Source organism: Neolamprologus multifasciatus, chromosome 5, assembly GCF_963576455.1.
Source record: "Neolamprologus multifasciatus chromosome 5, fNeoMul1.2, whole genome shotgun sequence".
NCBI lineage: Eukaryota > Metazoa > Chordata > Actinopteri > Cichliformes > Cichlidae > Neolamprologus > Neolamprologus multifasciatus.
The window spans coordinates 9,782,054-9,802,218 of NC_140443.1; the positions used below are offsets into that span (position 1 = coordinate 9,782,054).

A 20,165-nucleotide genomic window follows, 5' to 3' on the forward strand; every position below is an offset into this window, starting at 1 on the left:
TAAAAACTAGCTCAGTGGCTAAAACTATAATACAGAAACAGATTTTAAAAATTGCTTTTTCATCTAACCGAAGTATAATCTTGTTAGGGTTTTGTTTGTTTCTTTTGTTTTGTTTTGAGCCAGAACTTAAGGTGGCTCTCTGAGATATCTGGTTATGGTGGTGCGCTTAGTTGGATTCATAAGCAGAAACGATGAAGTGCATACCTGCAGTGCTAAGTAACAGATACTCGATTCATAGTAACAAAAAACTTGAGCACAAATTTCTTCATTTCTTGTAGCTGAATTTGGGGGTTTTAACAGTCAATGACGAATTAACTTGTTTTTGGCGAAAGCGTCAAGTATTTATTGGAAGACCTGTAGTAATTGGCAATACCTGATATTTCTGTATTTATTTATCTGTGAAGAAGACCTCTGTCATGTTCTGTTTGAAGTGTCTCTGTGATGTTACCGATTACCATACAAGCTTATCTAATTGAAAATTGGTATTTATGTGTTCACCAATAACCCCCACCCATGTTATCATTATATGAACTTGGGGCAGGAGGGAGAGACATGCAGATTCATGCAGCTGCCCAACTGTTGTGTACTGGAAAGAAAATCGAATTAGTAAGACTGCATAGCTGGATACTTTACTCTGTACAGCAAAAGGCTTCTCTGCTCACCAAGTCCTGGCTTGCAGGAATCTCCTCAGTTTAGGGAGACCTGGGGGTGTTTGATTTGTTTCTCTCCTCCTCCCTGCTCCTTTTCCTTGAACCAGTGCTAGAGTTCTTTGTCTTTCCCCCAGGAGGCGTGGCTTTGACAGGGCAGATTCAGAATACACAGACAAGCTGCAGCACTACACCAGTGGCCACAGTGAGTAAACCACCACTCCTCTCTGCTTGCGGTCACCATTGTTTCCTCCTCCTGCACCAGACACACCTGTCTCCATGACTACCATGTCACATAGTCATCTCCATGGCTATCACTCAGAACTCATGCTGCCACACACACCTGTCTCCATGGCTACCACCTTGCATGCTGGTGTCCTTGGTACAGCCTTGCGCAGCACCCCATTATTTGCTCGTCCCCCACTTTGTTATTTGGATCTGCTCACTCAGAGCCTGGATTTAACCACATCAAAACCAGTGTTCCAAGTGTGCGCGTGCGTGTCTGTGTGCGTGTGTGCGTGTCTGTGTGTACTGTGAAACACATTTCATAGTTAACTAAATCCATTGTGCCAGAAATAGGTCAGTCTTTACTCACGTTAAGGCCATTAGCATGCTAATGCACGTGAGTCATTTGTCATTGTTAAAAAATTCAAAAGACTCTGAATGAATGAAATTACTCAATGATTTTCTTCGTTTTCAGGCAGTACAATATCATAGGGACAATAATGCAGAGATAAATCTGTGAAAAAGGACTGAGGAGTAATTTCACCACTGCTTCATCTAAGATCTTAAAGCTAATCTGTCTCTTTCCTGCGTGATTGGAGAAACAGAGATCTGTTTTGAGCTCAAGTTTATGACCTAATCTAAATTTGTTTATTTTATTTTGTAATTACCACTCTGCTTCATCTTTTTTGTGTAAAATCCTCTGTGTGAAGAATTCTAGTTTAGTTCAGTTTCACTGTGCTAGTGAAAGGCGTGGGTATTTCACAGCTATTAACATCAGAAGCCAGTGTGCCTTTGTGCATTCTGTCCTCACACCAGTCACAGTTCAGACTTCTGCCCTTGCTCTTGGTGGTCTTTGCCATCGCATGAAGGTGGTCTGTTAAACAGTGCTACAGCTTGGGAAGAGATTTTAGGGTTTAGTAAAGGGGGTGGGGGGTTTCCTGGTAAGATCGTCTCCATCTGTTCGTCTCTGCACCGTGTTTCTTCAGCGTTGTGTGCCAGGTTTTGAGGCAGTCTGCTAGCTCGGCTAGCTCTGCAGTGGACCATTAGTTCAGTATCCATTCAAATAGCCTCTGGCTTGATGTGTAGGTATGAGCTTAATAATCGGATTTAAAACTTGGGACACTTAAGTCCCTGAATGCTTAAAAGCCACCTTAAGCCAATTTACCTGGCACTGGGGCTTAGGATAGCCAATTTATTTCTTGGAGTGGGGCTAAGCAATTCTGATATATGGTCCAGGTTTCTTTCCTGGGTGTTAATGGCACTATGACTCACAGGAGATTATACATATATATTTTAACCTGCCTTATCATAGGACTGGAGGTACCATGTCCTTGCTGCCTGAATAGCCATGCACGGTAGCCATGAGGCACTACTTATAACCTCTATTTGTAACTACACTACTGCTTCCATCTTTCAACCTTCATCGCTTGAATGTCACACCAGAAATCCCATAATTGTACAGGAGTGTGTGAATGCAAGGTGAATTGCTTGTTAATGTGCCTCACTGCATTTGGCTGTCAAGCCACAGCAGTGTAAGCATGACCACAAGAATCAAATATTATAGCTGTACTTTCCTTTTTTACAAGTGACTCCAGGAATGAAGATTTATATTGATCCGTTCACATATGAGGACCCCAATGAGGCAGTGAGGGAGTTTGCGAAGGAGATTGATATATCCTGTGTGAAGATTGAACAGGTCATTGGTGCAGGTAATGGAAAAATCTGACTGAAACGTGGCCAGAATACGACGCAATGTTTGCTGATTTCTAAATAGCAGTTGATGCAAACTTTAATTAAACAATTTTTTCTATGCAACCTCTTTGCAGGGGAGTTCGGGGAGGTGTGCAGTGGCAACCTAAAGCTTCCAGGTAAAAGGGAGATGTTTGTGGCGATAAAAACACTGAAGTCTGGCTACACAGAGAAGCAACGGCGAGACTTCCTGAGCGAGGCCAGTATCATGGGCCAGTTTGACCATCCTAATGTGATTCATCTGGAAGGTGTGGTCACCAAGAGCAGTCCTGTTATGATCATCACCGAGTTCATGGAGAATGGATCTCTGGACACTTTCCTCAGAGTAAGTGACTACATGTTTGCATTATTTAGCCCGGGTCTCATCAGCGATAGATTTTTTTTTTGTCTCAATAGTGCGCCTGTGATTTAGTGTTCTTCTACCAATTTTAATTTATGTGGTCTACATAGTACTAAATGAGATAATTATTGCACTGATTTATGTTTGCTGCTAGTTGCATGGTTAGCCGTTTTTGCCGTTAATAATGACAAACTGTTCTTTAATATAAATCTCATGTTAACTGTACTATTATTCTCTGCTTGTTCTGTAATATAAAACTCAATAAACATAATGTTTAAAAAAAAATAATGACAAACTGGCAGTGAGTCAGACTGACTTATGAAACTGAAAGCTCTTTATTGCATCTGTTTTGCTAACAGCGATATTAACTTCACACACTGACAAGATGAACTGCTTCACTGCTTTGAATCTTAGAGGTCTCAATTCAGGGCTTTTATTGTGACAAGCCTAAAAACTGATGTGACGGTATTAGCAGAATGAGTTTTTTGACAACAGTGTCTGTTACACTAGACAACTGCTGTTTCCTGTTAACTACCTGTCAAAAACTGACAAGAGGCAATCACCCCTACTATGACAAGAGCAAATTATTATCAAGAAAACAAGTTTTTCATTTTTTTTTAAATTTTAGTTGCTATGCCAAATCACAGAATTAATGCTAATTAGCTTCACTTCAGTAAATTTACCTCCAATGGTTGTTGAAGAAATGCACAGTTGTCAGTTTGAATTTTTTTTAGCATCTCCTGATTATTAATGCACTGTTAATTACAGTTTGTGAAGTTCTTCTCAAAATGTAAAATTGCAGCTTTTGCATTTTGTAAGTAGGGTGGTTTTCAGATTGCAGTGTTAATATGAAAACATGAATCATTCAGCCATATTAGTTTGCTGGTTATTTAGATGCATCACAAACAAGAATACTAAATGGTATTTGCACATAGACACGTGCACGCAAACGCACACTGACAGTTACACAAGTACTTCTCAAATAATTTGATGTCATTTATGCACTCGTTTAGTTTTAGTTCAAGGAAATAGTATTCATAACATCTCTCCAGTTTAGTCAGTGAGTTACACAGTGTTAAAATTGTTCTCATCAATCATGCATCTCACACACACTGAATGTGTGTTCACCCCAACACTAACATTTTTTACTCCGAGTTTCTCTTCAAAGTGAAACCAATAATAAATATAGAAGCATTTTAAGGTAGACTGCAGCACTGTGCTTTTCTATTTTTCTTGTCTTTACTTGTGTTTACTCTTTCTACTTAATATGCTGCAATGTGTATGGATGCACATACATATCAGACTATGGATACAGAGACCCTCCCACCAACCACTCCTTGACAAGAAATAAGGATTGCTCCCAAGATTTTTAATTTTCATAATCTTAACCAGAGAAGGATATTAGAATGAGGCAGGCATGCTCTGCCATTTACAACCCCCATAAATAATTAAGATACTTTGCTAGAGTTAAAATGAGATGTCAGATGTTTAAAAATGATACTGGATATGAGATGAGACATCAGACAAACCTTTACCATCTGTCTTGGGATGTGAGTGAAATAAAAATGCATCTTAGACTAGTAGATTTGTATTTTTTATATGGATTAATCTAGCCTTATTGCTTAATTTCCATTTTCTCAGTGAGCACCAGAACCACTGCCTTTCTTCTTTGTTTCCTATGGTATTTTTGGTTAATCACTAACTACCAGAGAACAGTCTCTATCTCTTTAAATAATATCCTCCAGTTTAGCTTTCCTAGGCCAAGACTTAAGAAACAAACATCCGAGCTCCTGTCAGCATACTGCTCAGACTGGTTTCAAAATCTTTCTTTGCATTCTGCCTCTGACCTCTGAGAGGGAAAGGATCGTCTCTTTTTGGAATTTGATCTCGTGGCTCATGGTGTTTGTGTATATTTAGATCTTTGCTAAACATATTTGACAGCACATTGTACTCAAAGCAACAGGGAACGCCTGCAACGCCTCATGGTGACAGTTTATGACAACAGTTGCTGACAGTGTCAAAGCCTCCGAACATGGTTTGTGTCTTCTCTGAGGTGATTGGTGGGCGGTTGTTTAAATGGTCACTGCAGTGAGCTGCCTGCAGGAGGACTGTCTCCCCTGCTGCCTTCTGCAGCAAACCTGCAGCAAGGTAGAGAAAGGAATAGATCGATCAGAGCTGGGGGTTGTGTCTGCAGCTCAATATGAGGTGAGAAAGTACAAAAAATGAAATTCTGTCTCTAATGTGAAACACTGCTTTCATATTAGTCACACTAGACCTTCATTCACAAATTCATGGGTTTTACTTCCAGTTAGTCTGACCCCAAAGACTTTGGATGAATCTTTCCAATTAAAGTATATGCAAACATAGCTTTCAGATGAGGTGGCACTGTGTATTTGTGAAAAAAGTTTCATGAATAATGCATTCTGCTTAATTGCTGTGGTAGACAAGGAGGAGCAGCTTGACGTGAGGAGAAGCATCCACTCTGCTAATGAGCAGCAAAGTGTTTGAAAGAGAAATGGGCTAGAGGAATTTGGCTGTGCTCTGGGCCTTGTTTGACTGCCCTTCCAAATCCACTTCTTAGCCTTTTTGTCTGTTCACACCCGGCTCTGAGCTCCCATGCACCATCCTGTGGAATCTTTTGTTTTCCGGGCAACGTGGTGGGTGGTGGGGAGAGTGCAGGTGTGCACAGTTGGAGGCACAGCTGCACCACTGCTCCAGACGCTCCCCACATATGGGGTAAAGCCCTAACCAAACCAGGGCGGGGAACAGCTGTAGACTGCCAGCCAGACCTAGCTTAGTCCTGCCCGTCCGTGCTGAGCCGAGTTGGACAAACCCAAACATTGTCTTCCATGTGTTTTGTTAAAGGAAAGCCAATACGTTATAGTAACTTTCTACGCTGACATTATGGGCTCGGGTTTCAGGCAGATCTATACATGTTTTTTTTCTATATATAATCTAACTATATTAAACTAAAGTGTGGATTTGTAGCACATTTTTAGCGAAGTGTGTGGAACAGTTAAAAGAAAGAAAATGACATTCTTAACATTTTCATCTCTGAAAAAATAATGTTTATGTTTATGTTTTTTATGCAACAAAATAAAAGCTCTAAGCATAAAAAATGTGACATTACAACACCACTGCTCTTCATCACCAGTGGTGCTTGAAATGTCACATTTTATTTGGTGCATCAAATAGATGATGCCTATAGTGTATGAGCACAGCACCATGTCCCTTTTGGATGTATTTTTAGGTATAGTCTTTTTGAGTCTCAAGCTGGACACACACAACATTTTTTTTTTTAAGTTTAACAAAAAGTTTAAGGCAAGACAGTGAAAGTTTTTAAATATTAAACCATGACTGATGATCCCAAAAACACAATTTTTCAACTTGGTTGACAAATGACAAATCTAAAGATGAATTTGCACTGATGGTCTAACTGTATGCACATATTGTCCTGCTTTGAACCAGAATTTCTCCTCTTTATGAACCCCTCCATGTAATACGTGGTTGTAACTCATTATATCTCTTTTACAGCAAAACGATGGGCAGTTCACAGTGATCCAGCTTGTTGGTATGCTACGTGGCATCGCCTCGGGCATGAAATACCTTGCCGACATGAATTATGTGCACCGTGACCTTGCTGCCCGAAACATCCTGGTCAACAGCAACCTTGTGTGCAAGGTGTCAGACTTCGGCCTTTCACGCTTCCTCGAGGATGATACGTCGGATCCTACTTACACTAGCGCTTTGGTATGAAAAAATCAAGTCTTCCCTTCACCTAATGAGACACGAGACACACAAGCAGTCAATAAAACTGTGTCTTCTAAATGATATACATCATTTTGCAAATGACCACGTGGCTTCCATTCGTCTGCTGCTGGCAGAAAGTTTTATAGGTCATTTTAAGGGTTAAGTCAAGCTCTGACGTGCATACTACAGTGCACTCCCAGACTGCTTTCCCTATCAAGACAAATATCACCCCTTCACCTGTTCTTTACTTCCTCTCTCTCCAGTATTTCATGTACCACACTTTCCTCCCAGGGGTTTTGTTATATCCATCTCCCAGTTTGGATTACCATCAGCATTGTTGCCATGAACAGTGTCTCTCTCCGGAGCCAGGACACTGTGACGGTCAGGTTTCGGTCTTGCGTCTTTTGCTGAGGTTGTGCCCTTTGTGTTCACAGGGAGGGAAGATCCCTATCCGATGGACTGCACCCGAAGCTATCCAGTACAGAAAGTTCACCTCTGCTAGTGATGTGTGGAGCTACGGGATTGTCATGTGGGAAGTCATGTCCTACGGAGAGCGGCCTTACTGGGACATGACTAATCAAGATGTATGTATTTAATTTTTGCTGAAATAATTTTTTAAATTGGCTGTTCTTAATTCTTTAGACAAAGTTCCCCTTGAAACATTTTAAATGAGGCCTTACTACGGGTACATTTTGGGTTTCTGAGTTTCATTACAGCCTCAAATTCCTTAGAGAGGCATTTTGCCATCGTATCTGCTTTCCCTTAGCTAAACAGCAGCTTTCACACATGGGCTTTATATGAAAATTTCCCCGCACTCACCACAGAGACATAATCAGATCATTTGAAATGCACAGCCCTGCTCAGTGGACAATTTCTGCTCTTGACTGGAGCCTCCATTTTCTATCTCCCTCTGGGTAGTGGATGGAAGAGCAAATTATGGGGAGAGAGATAATGAAAATAGTTTCAAATTGAAAGTGAGAACACTAATGTGCTAAGAGGGACTGAGGACCTCAACAGTTATCTTATTAGCAGCTCCAGATAGTGTTTCTGCTCCATCGGGGTCCTCGTTTGGAGGTCTCATGAATGAGATTAATCTGGGTCTGAATGGAGCTTCTTTAATGGTCCTGATAATGAGCAGGGGATTGGGCATCCTTGTCACAAGTGTCCTCTGAGTTGTTTCACTCTGTTAGCCGTGCACCACCTCTGTGTGCTCCCTCGACCAACAACATCCATGGCACACGTCAGACACATATTTAAGGTGGCCTAATGGGGAGAAAGCATTAAATACATTTTAAAGGCCGGAGATTAAGTCACTGTTGGCAGAGTGTAAGGGGAAATGTGAAGTTGTTGGAATAAGGTTTATGTTCCTACTGACCTAACTAGAGTGTCACACCTCTTCAAAATCGGAATTAACATAGTGAGTTCTGTACAAAAATATTCCACATATATTATATATATGGAATAACTGTAATTAAAAGTAATTTAAATATTTCAGCCATTACTTTGCGCACTAATGCACAAAGTAATGGCTGTAGCAGTTCACTGCTTAACTGATGTTTTCATTTAATCAGAAATGAATGCATCAGCGCCGGGATTTACTTGTGTTAGATGTGGCTGTGATGAATTTTACTGTGGATGGGGCATTACTCTATAAAGCTAAGATAATAATAATTAATAACTGTATTTGTAAGGGAAAAATTGAGATTTTTTTTTTTTTTTTAGGCGTGGGATACTACATCGTTAAATTAAATTGATTTAATTTCCCAATAAAAAGCAGCTGCTTCTTATAACTTTTCAAAGTTTTATGAGCCATTATTTTGGCACTCTGAACAAAGATACTTTTCTTTTTCTCTAAGTCTTAGAAATATCACTAAATATATGTAAAGTTTACCAAAAAATAAAAATGTAAATCTTTTGTTTTGTTTTTCCTTTTCCTACCTTACATGATTTTATTTTCAAAAGCACTGCTGCAATTAACAATCTAATAACATAATGTATTATAATATACTGTCAGACAAACATCCATACTTTCAAATGTAGCCCATGTAATTCAGTATTTTAAACGATCATATTGTTATTTATAATTAAGGAAAGATGTCTTCACATCTTCCAGAATTGGCTCTTAAATCTCTTCTCCCTAAAAATCAGTTTCCTCCTTGTAGAGCCTCATAGCGGCCCTTAGAAATCTGTGTCTCCCCCTGCAGGTCATCAATGCCATTGAGCAGGACTACCGGCTTCCCCCGCCCATGGACTGTCCCAGTGCCCTTCACCAGCTCATGTTGGACTGCTGGCAGAAGGACCGCAACAACCGGCCCAAGTTCAGCCAGATTGTTAACAACCTTGACAAGATGATCCGTAATCCTAACACACTGAAGGCGATGACCCCTTTATCTTCAGGGTGAGTGAAAAACAGATTTTGTCAATGATAGAATATAAGCATCAGAGTCTTTCTCCATAAAAAGACTGTCTTTCTAAATTCGTCCTCTTGCTACAGTGTCATCCACAGCACCGTCAACTTTTGTCTCTTGTTTCCCATGGCGCCGAGCGGTTATGTAAATTAAAGCCTTGGTTTGATAGATCAGATCCTTCCCACGAATGCTTCAGGCAAATCCTCGATTGAAGCACTTTCAAAATTTTCAAAACATTTAAAGCGTTTCTGCTCTGGGTGTTAGTTTCCTTTGAGAGCCAGGGTTTACTGATTTCCATTATCCCCGTCTGTAGTTTAGTTTGTGGTGAACTGCAGGACCAGGGGCCAAATTTTCCACACAGACTGAGTGAATATATTGGCTCCCTGAAGCCTATCACTTCATTTGGAAAATACCCTTTATGAGGAATCACTTTGGAAAATATTGGTTCATGGATAAGGCCGGTGGGATTTTTGTAAGTTCTGTCTCAAATTTTGAAAATGTAATGTAATAATTCATCTTTGAATCATACCCAGGTGGTCTAGACTGGCTTTGATGTTCAAGCTGCCATTTTGTATTATCGTTGTTCTTAACGGGCCCTGCTTGTGTCCCCTTCAGTGTTCATCTCCCTCTCCTGGACCGCAGCATCCCAGACTTCTCCAGCTTCAGCACTGTGGATGAGTGGCTGGATGCCATCAAGATGGGCCAGTATAAAGACAGCTTTGCCAATGCGGACTTCACTACATTTGATGTGGTGTCTCAGATGACCATGGAGTAAGTGCTGATGATTGCTGGTATTATGGATACGATAAGGAAAAAGGGGGGAAAAAAAGATCACAAGAAGTGGGTTTGCTGAGTCTCATATATACCTAAAACTTGAACGAGCACCAGACTCTGCCTCTGGCCTGTTCGAAAAGACGCAAGCACTGCATGCAATTAGCAGATTGTAATAATGCAGTTGCAAGGCTGAACCATCGGCACAATAGCTCAGAGCTATAAAATCAGCCTTTATTCTCTGCCATGTGTTCAGCAGGCCTCTCTTTGACCTCACTTTAAAGATTAAGAGGAAACATCAGAATGTGGGGTCGGTTTCATGAAATACTAGGAGAACAATTACCCCAAACATATAAAATAGAATCTTGTTAAGAGTGCCACATGTAGAGAAATTGATAAAAAAAAAAAAAAATGCTGTCAGTGTATAACAGTATCACATGCCTGACATTGTTTCACAGAAATGTTGAGCTTCAGTTCTTTTGAAGAAAACAGATGGTAATGGGTAATTCAACAACTGTGATTACTGCTGAGACTTAGCAGTAGAAGAAAGAAAACTAATTATTTTATGGATAAGAAACACATTATAAGCAAGCGATATTTGGGGCCGAAGCCTTGAGACAATGTGGGACTGGATATTTCAGCGGGAACTCATGATCTTTGTAACGGATGTTCTCTATGGTAAACTTTAGTGAAAAACATGTTGCGATTTTGGCATTGTATGCATTTGATTTAGCGGTGAGAGACAGCCAGAAGACTTCCTTTACAAAAAAAACAACTGACGTTCAAGCTTTATTTTTGTTTTATTTCTAACCTCAGTGCATGGACACACAACTGTGTCTTGTCAAAATCATTCATGCTTTTGTTCGATTACTGTCAAACCGTTTTTCATACGTGTTTTTTCAGTTGTAATGCTTGTTCATGTCTTATGCTGTCATATTATGCTGTGATATGTGGCGATATGTTGCTACCAATTTCTGACTTTTTTGGCAAATGCCCGTTTGTCTTTTACATGCATATTGTGGGTGGATGGAAAGATTGAAAGATAGATGGAATAATAGGTCGTGAAAGACTGTTTTATAGCCTGTGGTAACATCAGCCTAACATCTGCTTCTGTCTGTACTTCCAGTGACATCCTGAGGGTTGGTGTGACGTTAGCAGGCCATCAAAAGAAGATCTTGAATAGTGTCCAGATGATGCGGGCACAGATGAACCAGATCCAGTCGGTGGAGGTTTGACCCTCCCAAGTGGAGCAGAGGGAAAAATAAGGCGGTTGGGATGCAGGGCTCTGGGTGCAGAGGATGGAGTTGATGTTTTTTTCTTTTCTTTTTTTTTCCATGTGACAATGTGTCTGGTCTTCCCACCAGACTGCCATTCATCTCCCATTCCCTTTTCCACTTCTCTCTGTGCTCCTCCTATCCCTTTACACTGACTCTCCCTCCATCCTTGGGATCAGCTGTGGAGAGTTAGGAATACAAAAGTCCTTGTGAAGAAGCATCAGACCGCCCACAGCCAAACCACCTTTAGAGCCAGAAACATGGGAGGTTAGACGTGACCAGCAACGCATTTTTTCAATCTTCCACCTTTTTTCATTGATGTTGTTGTTTTATTTTTTTTTATTTTTTCGGTTTGCTTGTTCTGATAATTTTTTAAAGAATTTTTTAAAGAAAAAAAAAAGAAGAAAAACTGAAAAAGGAAAGGAGTTTATCTAAATTTATAGATGATATAAGGTTGAATACTAGATGAACTGAGTAGGAAAGCTACCCTTTAAAAGGGCAACAAAAAAGAACACAAGGAAGAGTTGAGGAGACTGCTCTCGACAAGGCCTGGATTTTGTTTTTTTGTTTTCGTTTTTAATTTTGGAAATTGTGCAAAAACACAGAAATTCTCTGTGGTTTTCAGAAAGGCAAGGTGTGGAGGAGACTAGGTGATCCGATGTGTACACCCAACTGTTTCCCCGGGAAAGATGATATAAAAGAGTGAACTAGACAACTTTTGCCACAGACAATGTCAAAACCACTTTCAATCAGACTGATAAACAGTGAAATCAACACTGAAGAAAAAGGAAAAAAAAAATCTTATTGCAAGTAATTTTCTATATTGTGTGATATTTTGTGATGAAGACTCCCTCTCACCATGCTTCCTCTCACTAAAGAAAATTAGTGTTTTTTTTCCTCACAGCCTGCCAAATAGAAGTATTTTGCACCCCAATCATGATCCTGTACTGTACATATCAAATGCACATGACCTGCCATAAAACGATGACTCAGAGATAGCTATTGTAATTAAACAGTTCAGGAGCAGAAGAACTGATTTGCAAAGGCGGTGGGCTTGAGTTTATTTTCTTGATTTTTTTTTTTTTTAAGCAAACTGAATACCTGTGTAGTCATACAAAAAGAGACAGGTTATACATTAGAATCCACGTGCATTAAGTCCCTGTTAAAGCTTCCTCCCTCATGTTCATCTCCGGTGCTGTGTGTCCGCATGTGCACATGCATAACACATGCACAAAGAAGCAGTCGCTCCCGAAACGTCGGGACTTGTTTGATAGCATGCTGAGTGAGTGGTTAATTTCACAGTGCTTTGATTTGCTGCAATTACTAGAACTCTGTTTGGTAAGAGCTTAGATTTGACACACTTTACAGAGTGTAATGCGTCTGCATTATATTCGGTCTTCTTCTGCCAGTTTTCCTTTTGTAAACAAATTCGTACATTTTTCTTCCTCGCGCACACAATCCCACTCGTGAATGGACTTTTCAGTGAGATGTTGACCGAATGGAAAAACATGCAATGCGTTGTATTAATTTCTCTATCGGTATCAATGAACTGCTATTATTACTTTAAGATTTTTTTTTTCTGCACTGAGTCTACTGTGTGACTCCAACAAAACACTCTGGATCTTCCATAAATGCTTTGAAATTATTTTTGAATCATGTTGGTGCACAAAACCATGTAGATAAATGGCAATTTCATGTAACAGGCCTTGGCTTTATTTAATAGACAGTATATGCATTTATTTTATGGTTTCCTGTGAAAGGTACTGTCTAATGAGTTCAGAGCACTCAGTCATTGTTTGTGTTGTGGTCAGTAACCTGTTGGAAGGGTTATGGGGGGGAAAGATGGAGTGTATAGCAACGCAGTCATTCTCCAGCGATGGTGAATGTTGAATCAGACAGGGGTTTATGTACACAGCCACTAAATGTTATCAGCAGTGGAGAGCTCCCACTGAGCTGCGCTCTGAGACCTGACAGCCAGACATGGATGTCCAGCTGTGAGCCATCGGTCAGATGTGTCTGGTCACAGCGGGGCAGCCGCACCCTGATCACTGCTGCTCTGTCCAGGCACTGATTCCTTCCCCGTCCTCTTGATCACAGACATGCCTGTGGGCCACCTGTCTGCCGCTTCCACTGATCTCCACACAGTCGGCTTCCAACAGTTGTCCGGTTTCATCTCGGCGATTTTAAAAGAATCTACAGCAGCAGGCGAACTGCCACTCATGAGTGGGGCAGTTGTGTCATGTCTTGTCCTAATGCTGCATGCCACTGAGTATGAGAGAAAGATTCCTCGCGACCGGACAATGCTTCCATGTTTACTTGCACCAAATCCTCAGATGTAGACAGGAGTTCCCGAGACAGCTTTAGCACCAAAGCCCTTCTTAAAGAAAGTGAGAAACCTCAGTTACTGCTCCACTGTTGTTCTACCTTTCATTATCCCTGCCTGTCCAGAGAATTTAAGGCCAACAGTGGATGGTGGGATTTTCATTCTTTTTCTGCCCTATGCTCTGCTTGGTTATTTTCATCTGCGGTACAACACATCGAACAAATATTTCCCTGGAAGCTTTTCATAACATATGAAACTGAAGGAGGAGACTCATGAGCTGTTAAGTCATAGCTGAGAAGTGAGTGAGAAGTGATGCTGTGACCTAAATGCCACTGATGCCAACATGTAGTCTTCTTTTTTTCCTGAGTTTTGATTATCTTCCCTTTCCATTTCCCAATACTTAACAGCTCATCAGTTTTATTTAGTTGAGGCTGTACGCTCTCATGGTACAGCAAATATGCTGTCGTCAGGAAAAACACTTAAGAAATTAGACTCGAGTATACACAAGGCTGGTGAGGTTTCGCTCCAGCCCCATTAAAGCTCATTCAGATGCTTGTCCTTGGATGCTGCCAAGACTGTGAGCTATTAATCAAGCAATTATCCTTGACGTTAGCTTCAAGGAAGTACCTAAAACAGGGTGGGCGGACATGCCGCAGTGGTGGAATAGTGCTGAAATTATTCAAAATTCTTATTGGTCCATACTGTCTGTACTTCTTGCAGCTTAGAGAATTCTTTTTCTGAAAGTTTGGTTTTATTTTATTTTTCATTTCATATATTTGATTTTAAATCTTTTGTTTGAATTTGGAGTGTTTGGAAATGCAGCACGAAGTGTCTGCTCTATGTATCTTATGATTCTCGTGGCACAAAAAAGGATTGTTGCAGATCAGAGCAGTGACCAGCGAGCCCGTATGTTCAACTTCTAGGCTATTGAAAAATGTATAGAAAATGAATTAGTGATTCAGCTGGTGCAGTTTTTATGACACACGTGTTTCTAAAAGAATTTTCACTCAATGTTATTATTCTTTTATTGCTGCTGAAATCAGACTGAATATTTCATTTAAATGAAATTACTTTTCCATTTTTGTAAATGGTTTTCACAGTTCAGAAGTGCAGTAGTATATATCAGAATATTCAATCACTTGGAAATTTGATGACTTGTAAATACAGAAGGGTCTTTGTGCTCTTTATTTTATTCACTTGCTTATTTTTTTCTTTCAGAGCAGTTGCTTTTTACCATTCACCTCCCCCCCAAAAAACAGCATGTATGAGTACCTCAACAGGTGTAGTCTTACCGCAGCAAAAATACGGCATCTACACATGCAGGCTCCAGTTTCCCTTGTTTTCCTCTGGGTAGTAAAGTAGATGCAGTGTGGTGGTGATGCCAGCGATGGTTTCACGCATTTTGTCTCTGCATTTTTCAGAGAAACATCTTGTACTTTCTCCTTTTACATCTGTGAAGAAAAGTAAAACCACTCAGCTCTGTCCTCACCGTGTGCCAATTTTTTGAAGGACGAAGAAAAACCGTTAAGCCTCAGTGTTACAGTTACGTGACCGTGTGCATAAACACGAGCTGTGCCAGCAACTGGGCTGCATATGGACACCACCTTACTACAGTTTGGTCAGACCTTGAAGTCTAGCTCCTGTTGTGGCAGAAAATGGCTCCTCTTTAATGGCTGCAGACTGAAGTACCAGAGCGCCCTCTACTGCCATGGTGGTCAAATCTCATTGGGGTGACATTTTCAGGTCCAAGTAGTTTGCGAATGCTGCAGCAGCCAGATTACCAGTGTTTAGGACATTTCAGAAAGCTTCTGCTGATGGACAAATGCTGTCTGCTGCTCAGAGCAGGCCTGTGTCTTTCGCTCAGTTCAACAAACTTTTCTTCCAGTATGGCATCCTGTCACTTGTGTTGCCTTCTGTTTCTCTCACCCTACCCCAGTCCCTCACTCCACCACTACCACTCTGGCTGTTGGTTAGTGCAGTCAGGGTATCTCTGTGTGCTCCTCTGGTCTGTTAAAGCCTATATTATAGACCAGTGCTGGTTCAGACCACTGTGACTGATGTGGGAGATCCTGTATTTCTGTATAAATGTATATTGACTGTAACCCTGTGAATGATGTAACAATTTCATTATTTGTAATATTGTCATTGGTTTATTTTCTAAAAATGGAAAGCCCAACTTGACTCTCCTCAATAAAAAAAACACAAAGAAAAAAAAATCTGTAATAAAAAGAAAATGTCGATAAGGTTTTTTTTTTTTCATTATTTATTGATTTTAAATATCATCATCATCACCAGCATTTTTAACGTCTGTTTTACAGTGTTTATCTAAAAATATGTGGTGTCACAAACATGAGTGGGTTCTGGCTGTTGCACTGCCAGAAAGATAATTACTGGTTAAGTCATTTTTTAAGTATTTTTTTTAAGTTTACATGTAATAAAAATGTGTCTTTGTGGCAATAGTCTAGTCAGCTGGCATTTAATTTAATCAAGTAAAAGGCAGCTACAAATAAATGCTGTAAGTAAATATATATTTTTATTTTTTTAATATATATATATATTATACTTTTTATATTTATATTTTACTTTACTATTATTTCTTTTGCAATTTAAAAGAATGTCAAATCACTCAAAACCTAATCACTTGAAATGCCGAGGATTACTTTTTCCTAGCATTAGATACAATTCTTATTAAAATTAAACATTAATTGAGAAAAGGAAAATGTGGTATTTTAGGTTAACATTACGTTTGATACTTATTTGCCTTTCAAAAATGACCCAATAACATAAATTATTAGAGTAAATGTAAAAAAGAAAATAAAAATAAAAAACAATTTGAAAGCTAAGCCGAGTCACACTTTTGAAAACGCCTAAGGCATACTGCCACAGGAAGCTAGTGCACTGAGGGGGAAAAACAGCCGAAAAGAGCAGGTAAGAAAACTTCAGCTTTTATTTGTTTTTACCCCGATGTACTTTTTTTAAAGTCATGGCTTACAAACCCAAAGCAAAACCTTAGTAATAAATGAGACATTTAGTCATAATGAAAAGGAAAAGCTCAAGTAAGCTGTTGCTATGGCTAGCTTGCTTACATTCAACAGCTAACATGGGGTTTGTTTGTGTTCTACATCGTTTTTTAAGTGTACTGAATGGTGGGCCGATCTACCCATGACAGAGCAGGCATAAAGATGGGTGAAAGATTAAAGAAAAAGCTAACATAAGTTTCTTAGTAAGGAATTGGGCCACAGCATGCTGTCAGGAAATCTTTGTTAAGCCATTGTATATACAATTTCCTGGAACTTCTAGTGGAGATGCCATTAATCCAGACACACTGCATTATCAGATGAAACAGAAATCTTTAGCATGTGATTCACATAATGTTCACAGATCATTCAGGGAACTGGCAATCTGGAAGAGACCACTCTCACCAGGATAAAAGAGTTTCATCAGAGTACAACAGAGCCCCAGGATGCCCTCACTGTAGGTGCAAAGGATCTTTTTCTCTCTCTCTCTCTCTCTCTTTTTTTTTGCTTTAATATTCCACCTGTTTTTAATTCCTTTGAAATACAAGGATCAAATCATCATAAGCTTCATTTCCCCTTGTGCATGCAATATTTGGATTTGTGGCAATATTTTTTGCTGGGTTACGCAGCCTAAAAGGACAAAAAAACGGATTCATAAAAACTCATAAAAAATCATTTATTTGGTTTACAAGCCAGATTGAAACCAGTTAAGCTAAACTTCTGCTTAGTTGTTGCTTTCTGTTTTTGCTCAATAGAGTGCTGTTCTTATGATGAGAATTCTAACATTTAAAATGCCTGACTGGGTGTTTTATGAAAAAAGAAAACTGTAAGAGAAGGGTTATTGAACCTTCAGCGGTACAAGTCCTACTCTGATGGGATTTATTTGAGCTCACAATGAGCTATCCTAAAAAGAAAGGGGAAAAAAGTCCCTCAGGAAATAATTCAAATTCCTACAGTTTAAAAATTAAATCTTCTGTAGTAACTTCACCAATGCTAAAAGCATGGCTAAAGATTTAGTAAATGCTTTCATGTTAATAAATGTCACATTGCATACACATCAAAATGGACTTAGTCTCAAAAGCACCTGCAAATCCAGAGATGATTATTTTAGGTCAAATTAAACATTTAAGTTAACATCACTTCTCTCCGTGTTTGCCCGGAGCCTTCCTACTGCACATTGTTCTGTGGTTTTGTGTCAGAAGTGATTTGACCAACAGCGTTGCCATCTCTCCACAGCTCCGTTTCTTGACTGTAGGTCAGGCTCCTTTCACCTTGCTCAGAGAATTTTGAAACCTCATTAGCAGCCGACGCGTGAAAGGCTTGAGACCTCGACCTGACCCGCTGGAGAATGGCGTGTGTGTTAAACGGTTTACCCCATGAGGAGTAGGGGAAAGGTTCAGGAGTTCAGTGGAGGGGGGTACACCCAACCCTTTTCAACTGCTACCCTTGACCACCCATAATTTCTTCCACTTGGTTATACCTTGATGACTCTGGGCCCAGCACAGTCCAGCATTGGAACAAATTGATAGATTTTTTTTTTCTGAGTGGGGAAGAACATACAGTACACTTGGTGGAGGGAAAGATGGGTGCAAAGAAGATTATAGGTTTTTATGTGAGTGACGGTAGAATTTTTATATTGGAAAATTCATTTAATTTAGGAATATTTCAGGTACTGAAGCAATGTTTTTTTTTGTTGTAGACTGAATTATGGTTGAACAGGGATAAGGGGGATTTGTAGCGGTGCCTACGGTCTTGTCCTTTGCATAATTCATTGCTACGACATTACGTCCAGAGCCCTCCTTTGCACCTGGTGTAACCACTTACAGAGAAGAGTTGCGAACCAGCCATGTTCATGTTGTTCTTCTTTTCTTTCATGAAAATAAGTCAGATGTTGGGCTGTACTAGCGGCTTATTGCATTTGCAGTAGTGTAAAAAAAAGAACCTATATCAGGAAGGCAGGCATGCAGAAGAAAAAATGACGATGTAATAGTCGATTCAAATGTAGAAAAATCTGCAAAAACAGAATCCAGAATGCTAGCTCAAATAGTCAAAACAAAACACCTTTCCAAGAAACAAAGGTAGGCACAACAAGCACACACAGGAAAACAGACAGACTAACAAAGCACCAGGTGTTTATCTAGAGGGGGGATGTGGATGCCTCATTAAAAAGAATCTGAAAATCCCACCCAGTTATTATATTATATTTTTCCACCCTATCTCTTCTAATCAGATTTTCATTTTTTCCAAGCAGTGGAATTTTAGGGTGGCCTTCTCAGTATGTGTTATTTTTAATTTAATTTATTTTTTTTAGATTTATTTCCAGGCATCAACAACTGGAAAAATAACTTGTGAGCATGAAACTATATTCTACAATAATTAGTGGTCTCATAATGTCAATGTTTTACTTCAGTTATGTGTACTAAAACAAAATGGACAATTACACTTACAATTGCAATATTTTTTAAACATTTGAAAAAAAGTTAAATGGCAATTATCAGTTATATTCATTTATAATTTTGCCTGTTAGCATAACTATGCTGACGCATACAGAAATGATAATCATACAGTTGTTTACAATATTATTGATTTATTCACACAGTGTCAATATTTATTAGAAGTTAGTGTTAGCAAGAGGTATTATTAAATTATTATTTTTACATTGTAAGTGGTTACATACACACATTTTTTTATTCTTACCTAAACAATTCTGAATTAAGATTTCGGACCAACAGTTTTCACGTGTACAAATGTTGAATATGTCAACAAAAAAACAAACAACTTTTCTTATTTTAGAAAGAGAGGTCTATTTTCCCACACATTTATGATAAGACTGAGGACGTTTCTTCCTATTCTTTAATCGTATTCAACATAGGACACATACAGTCTGAACGTTAGCAGACTAAGTTATTAATACAGTTTTTCTTCTGATTAGGTGAGATAAAGATTAATGTAAGGGTCTGAAACTTGTCTGTGTTTGTTAAATCTGATCATGGTGTTTGTAGAATGGTTTAAAAGCCTAAATAGAATAAAACTAATGTGAAACAATATTTGGCTTCATGTAAACATAGCTAAGGAACAGATCTGTTTGTGTTGATTTTTTACATTTTTGTTCACACATTTTCTGCCATTTGAGCATTCGAGCATGCCTTTTAATCATATTTTAAAATAGTAATTATTCATTGATCCATTTTTGTGCAATTATAGCTATTTATTTTCTTTTCTTTAGATTTAATACAGCATTTTAAAATGTATCCAGTGGCACTGTAGTGGGATTGGGAAGAATTTTAAGCTTTTTTCCACCCATCCGCATATGAAGAACTAGACTATATAATCCTTACAAGCCAATCAACATCACACTGAGCTGGAATCACCTTTTCGAAATACTTATGCAACATCATCAAAGTTCTGTTTGAAATTAAATAGCAGTAAGTTATGGTGAACCAGTTAGTCAGTTAAAAGCAGTTCAAAAGGTTCACATACAAAAAAAAAAAAATTCTGCCGAACATCTGGACGAAAGCCTGAGCCAAATAAACCAGAAAGAGAAACTTTATAACTTTGATTGGGTTTTCACTTTATATGAAAACATCTAGCCACCAGCTGGGAAAGTTCTAAATAAGGATTTTGGTGCAGATGTCAAAAGAAAGAAAGAAAGTAACTAAAG

General features: G+C 39.1%; 1 protein-coding gene across 4 annotated transcripts in view; it reads left to right on the plus strand.

Annotated features, from left to right (window-relative positions):
- Positions 1-15,967, plus strand: part of ephb2b (eph receptor B2b) — a 123,346-nt gene extending 107,379 nt beyond the window's left edge. Inside the window, exons 9-16 of one of the 4 annotated variants that reach the window (XM_085160635.1) lie at positions 785-852; positions 2,459-2,581; positions 2,699-2,946; positions 6,496-6,711; positions 7,146-7,295; positions 8,916-9,109; positions 9,735-9,890; positions 11,017-15,967. In XM_085160635.1, the coding sequence (XP_085016761.1) occupies positions 785-852; positions 2,459-2,581; positions 2,699-2,946; positions 6,496-6,711; positions 7,146-7,295; positions 8,916-9,109; positions 9,735-9,890; positions 11,017-11,125 (1,264 nt within the window). In that variant the 3' untranslated portion in view covers positions 11,126-15,967. The remainder of the gene's footprint in view (positions 1-784; positions 853-2,458; positions 2,582-2,698; positions 2,947-6,495; positions 6,712-7,145; positions 7,296-8,915; positions 9,110-9,734; positions 9,891-11,016) is intronic. The other 3 variants (XM_085160638.1, XM_085160636.1, XM_085160639.1) reach the window with 3 other exon arrangements.
- The last annotated feature ends 4,198 nt before the right edge of the window (positions 15,968-20,165 follow it).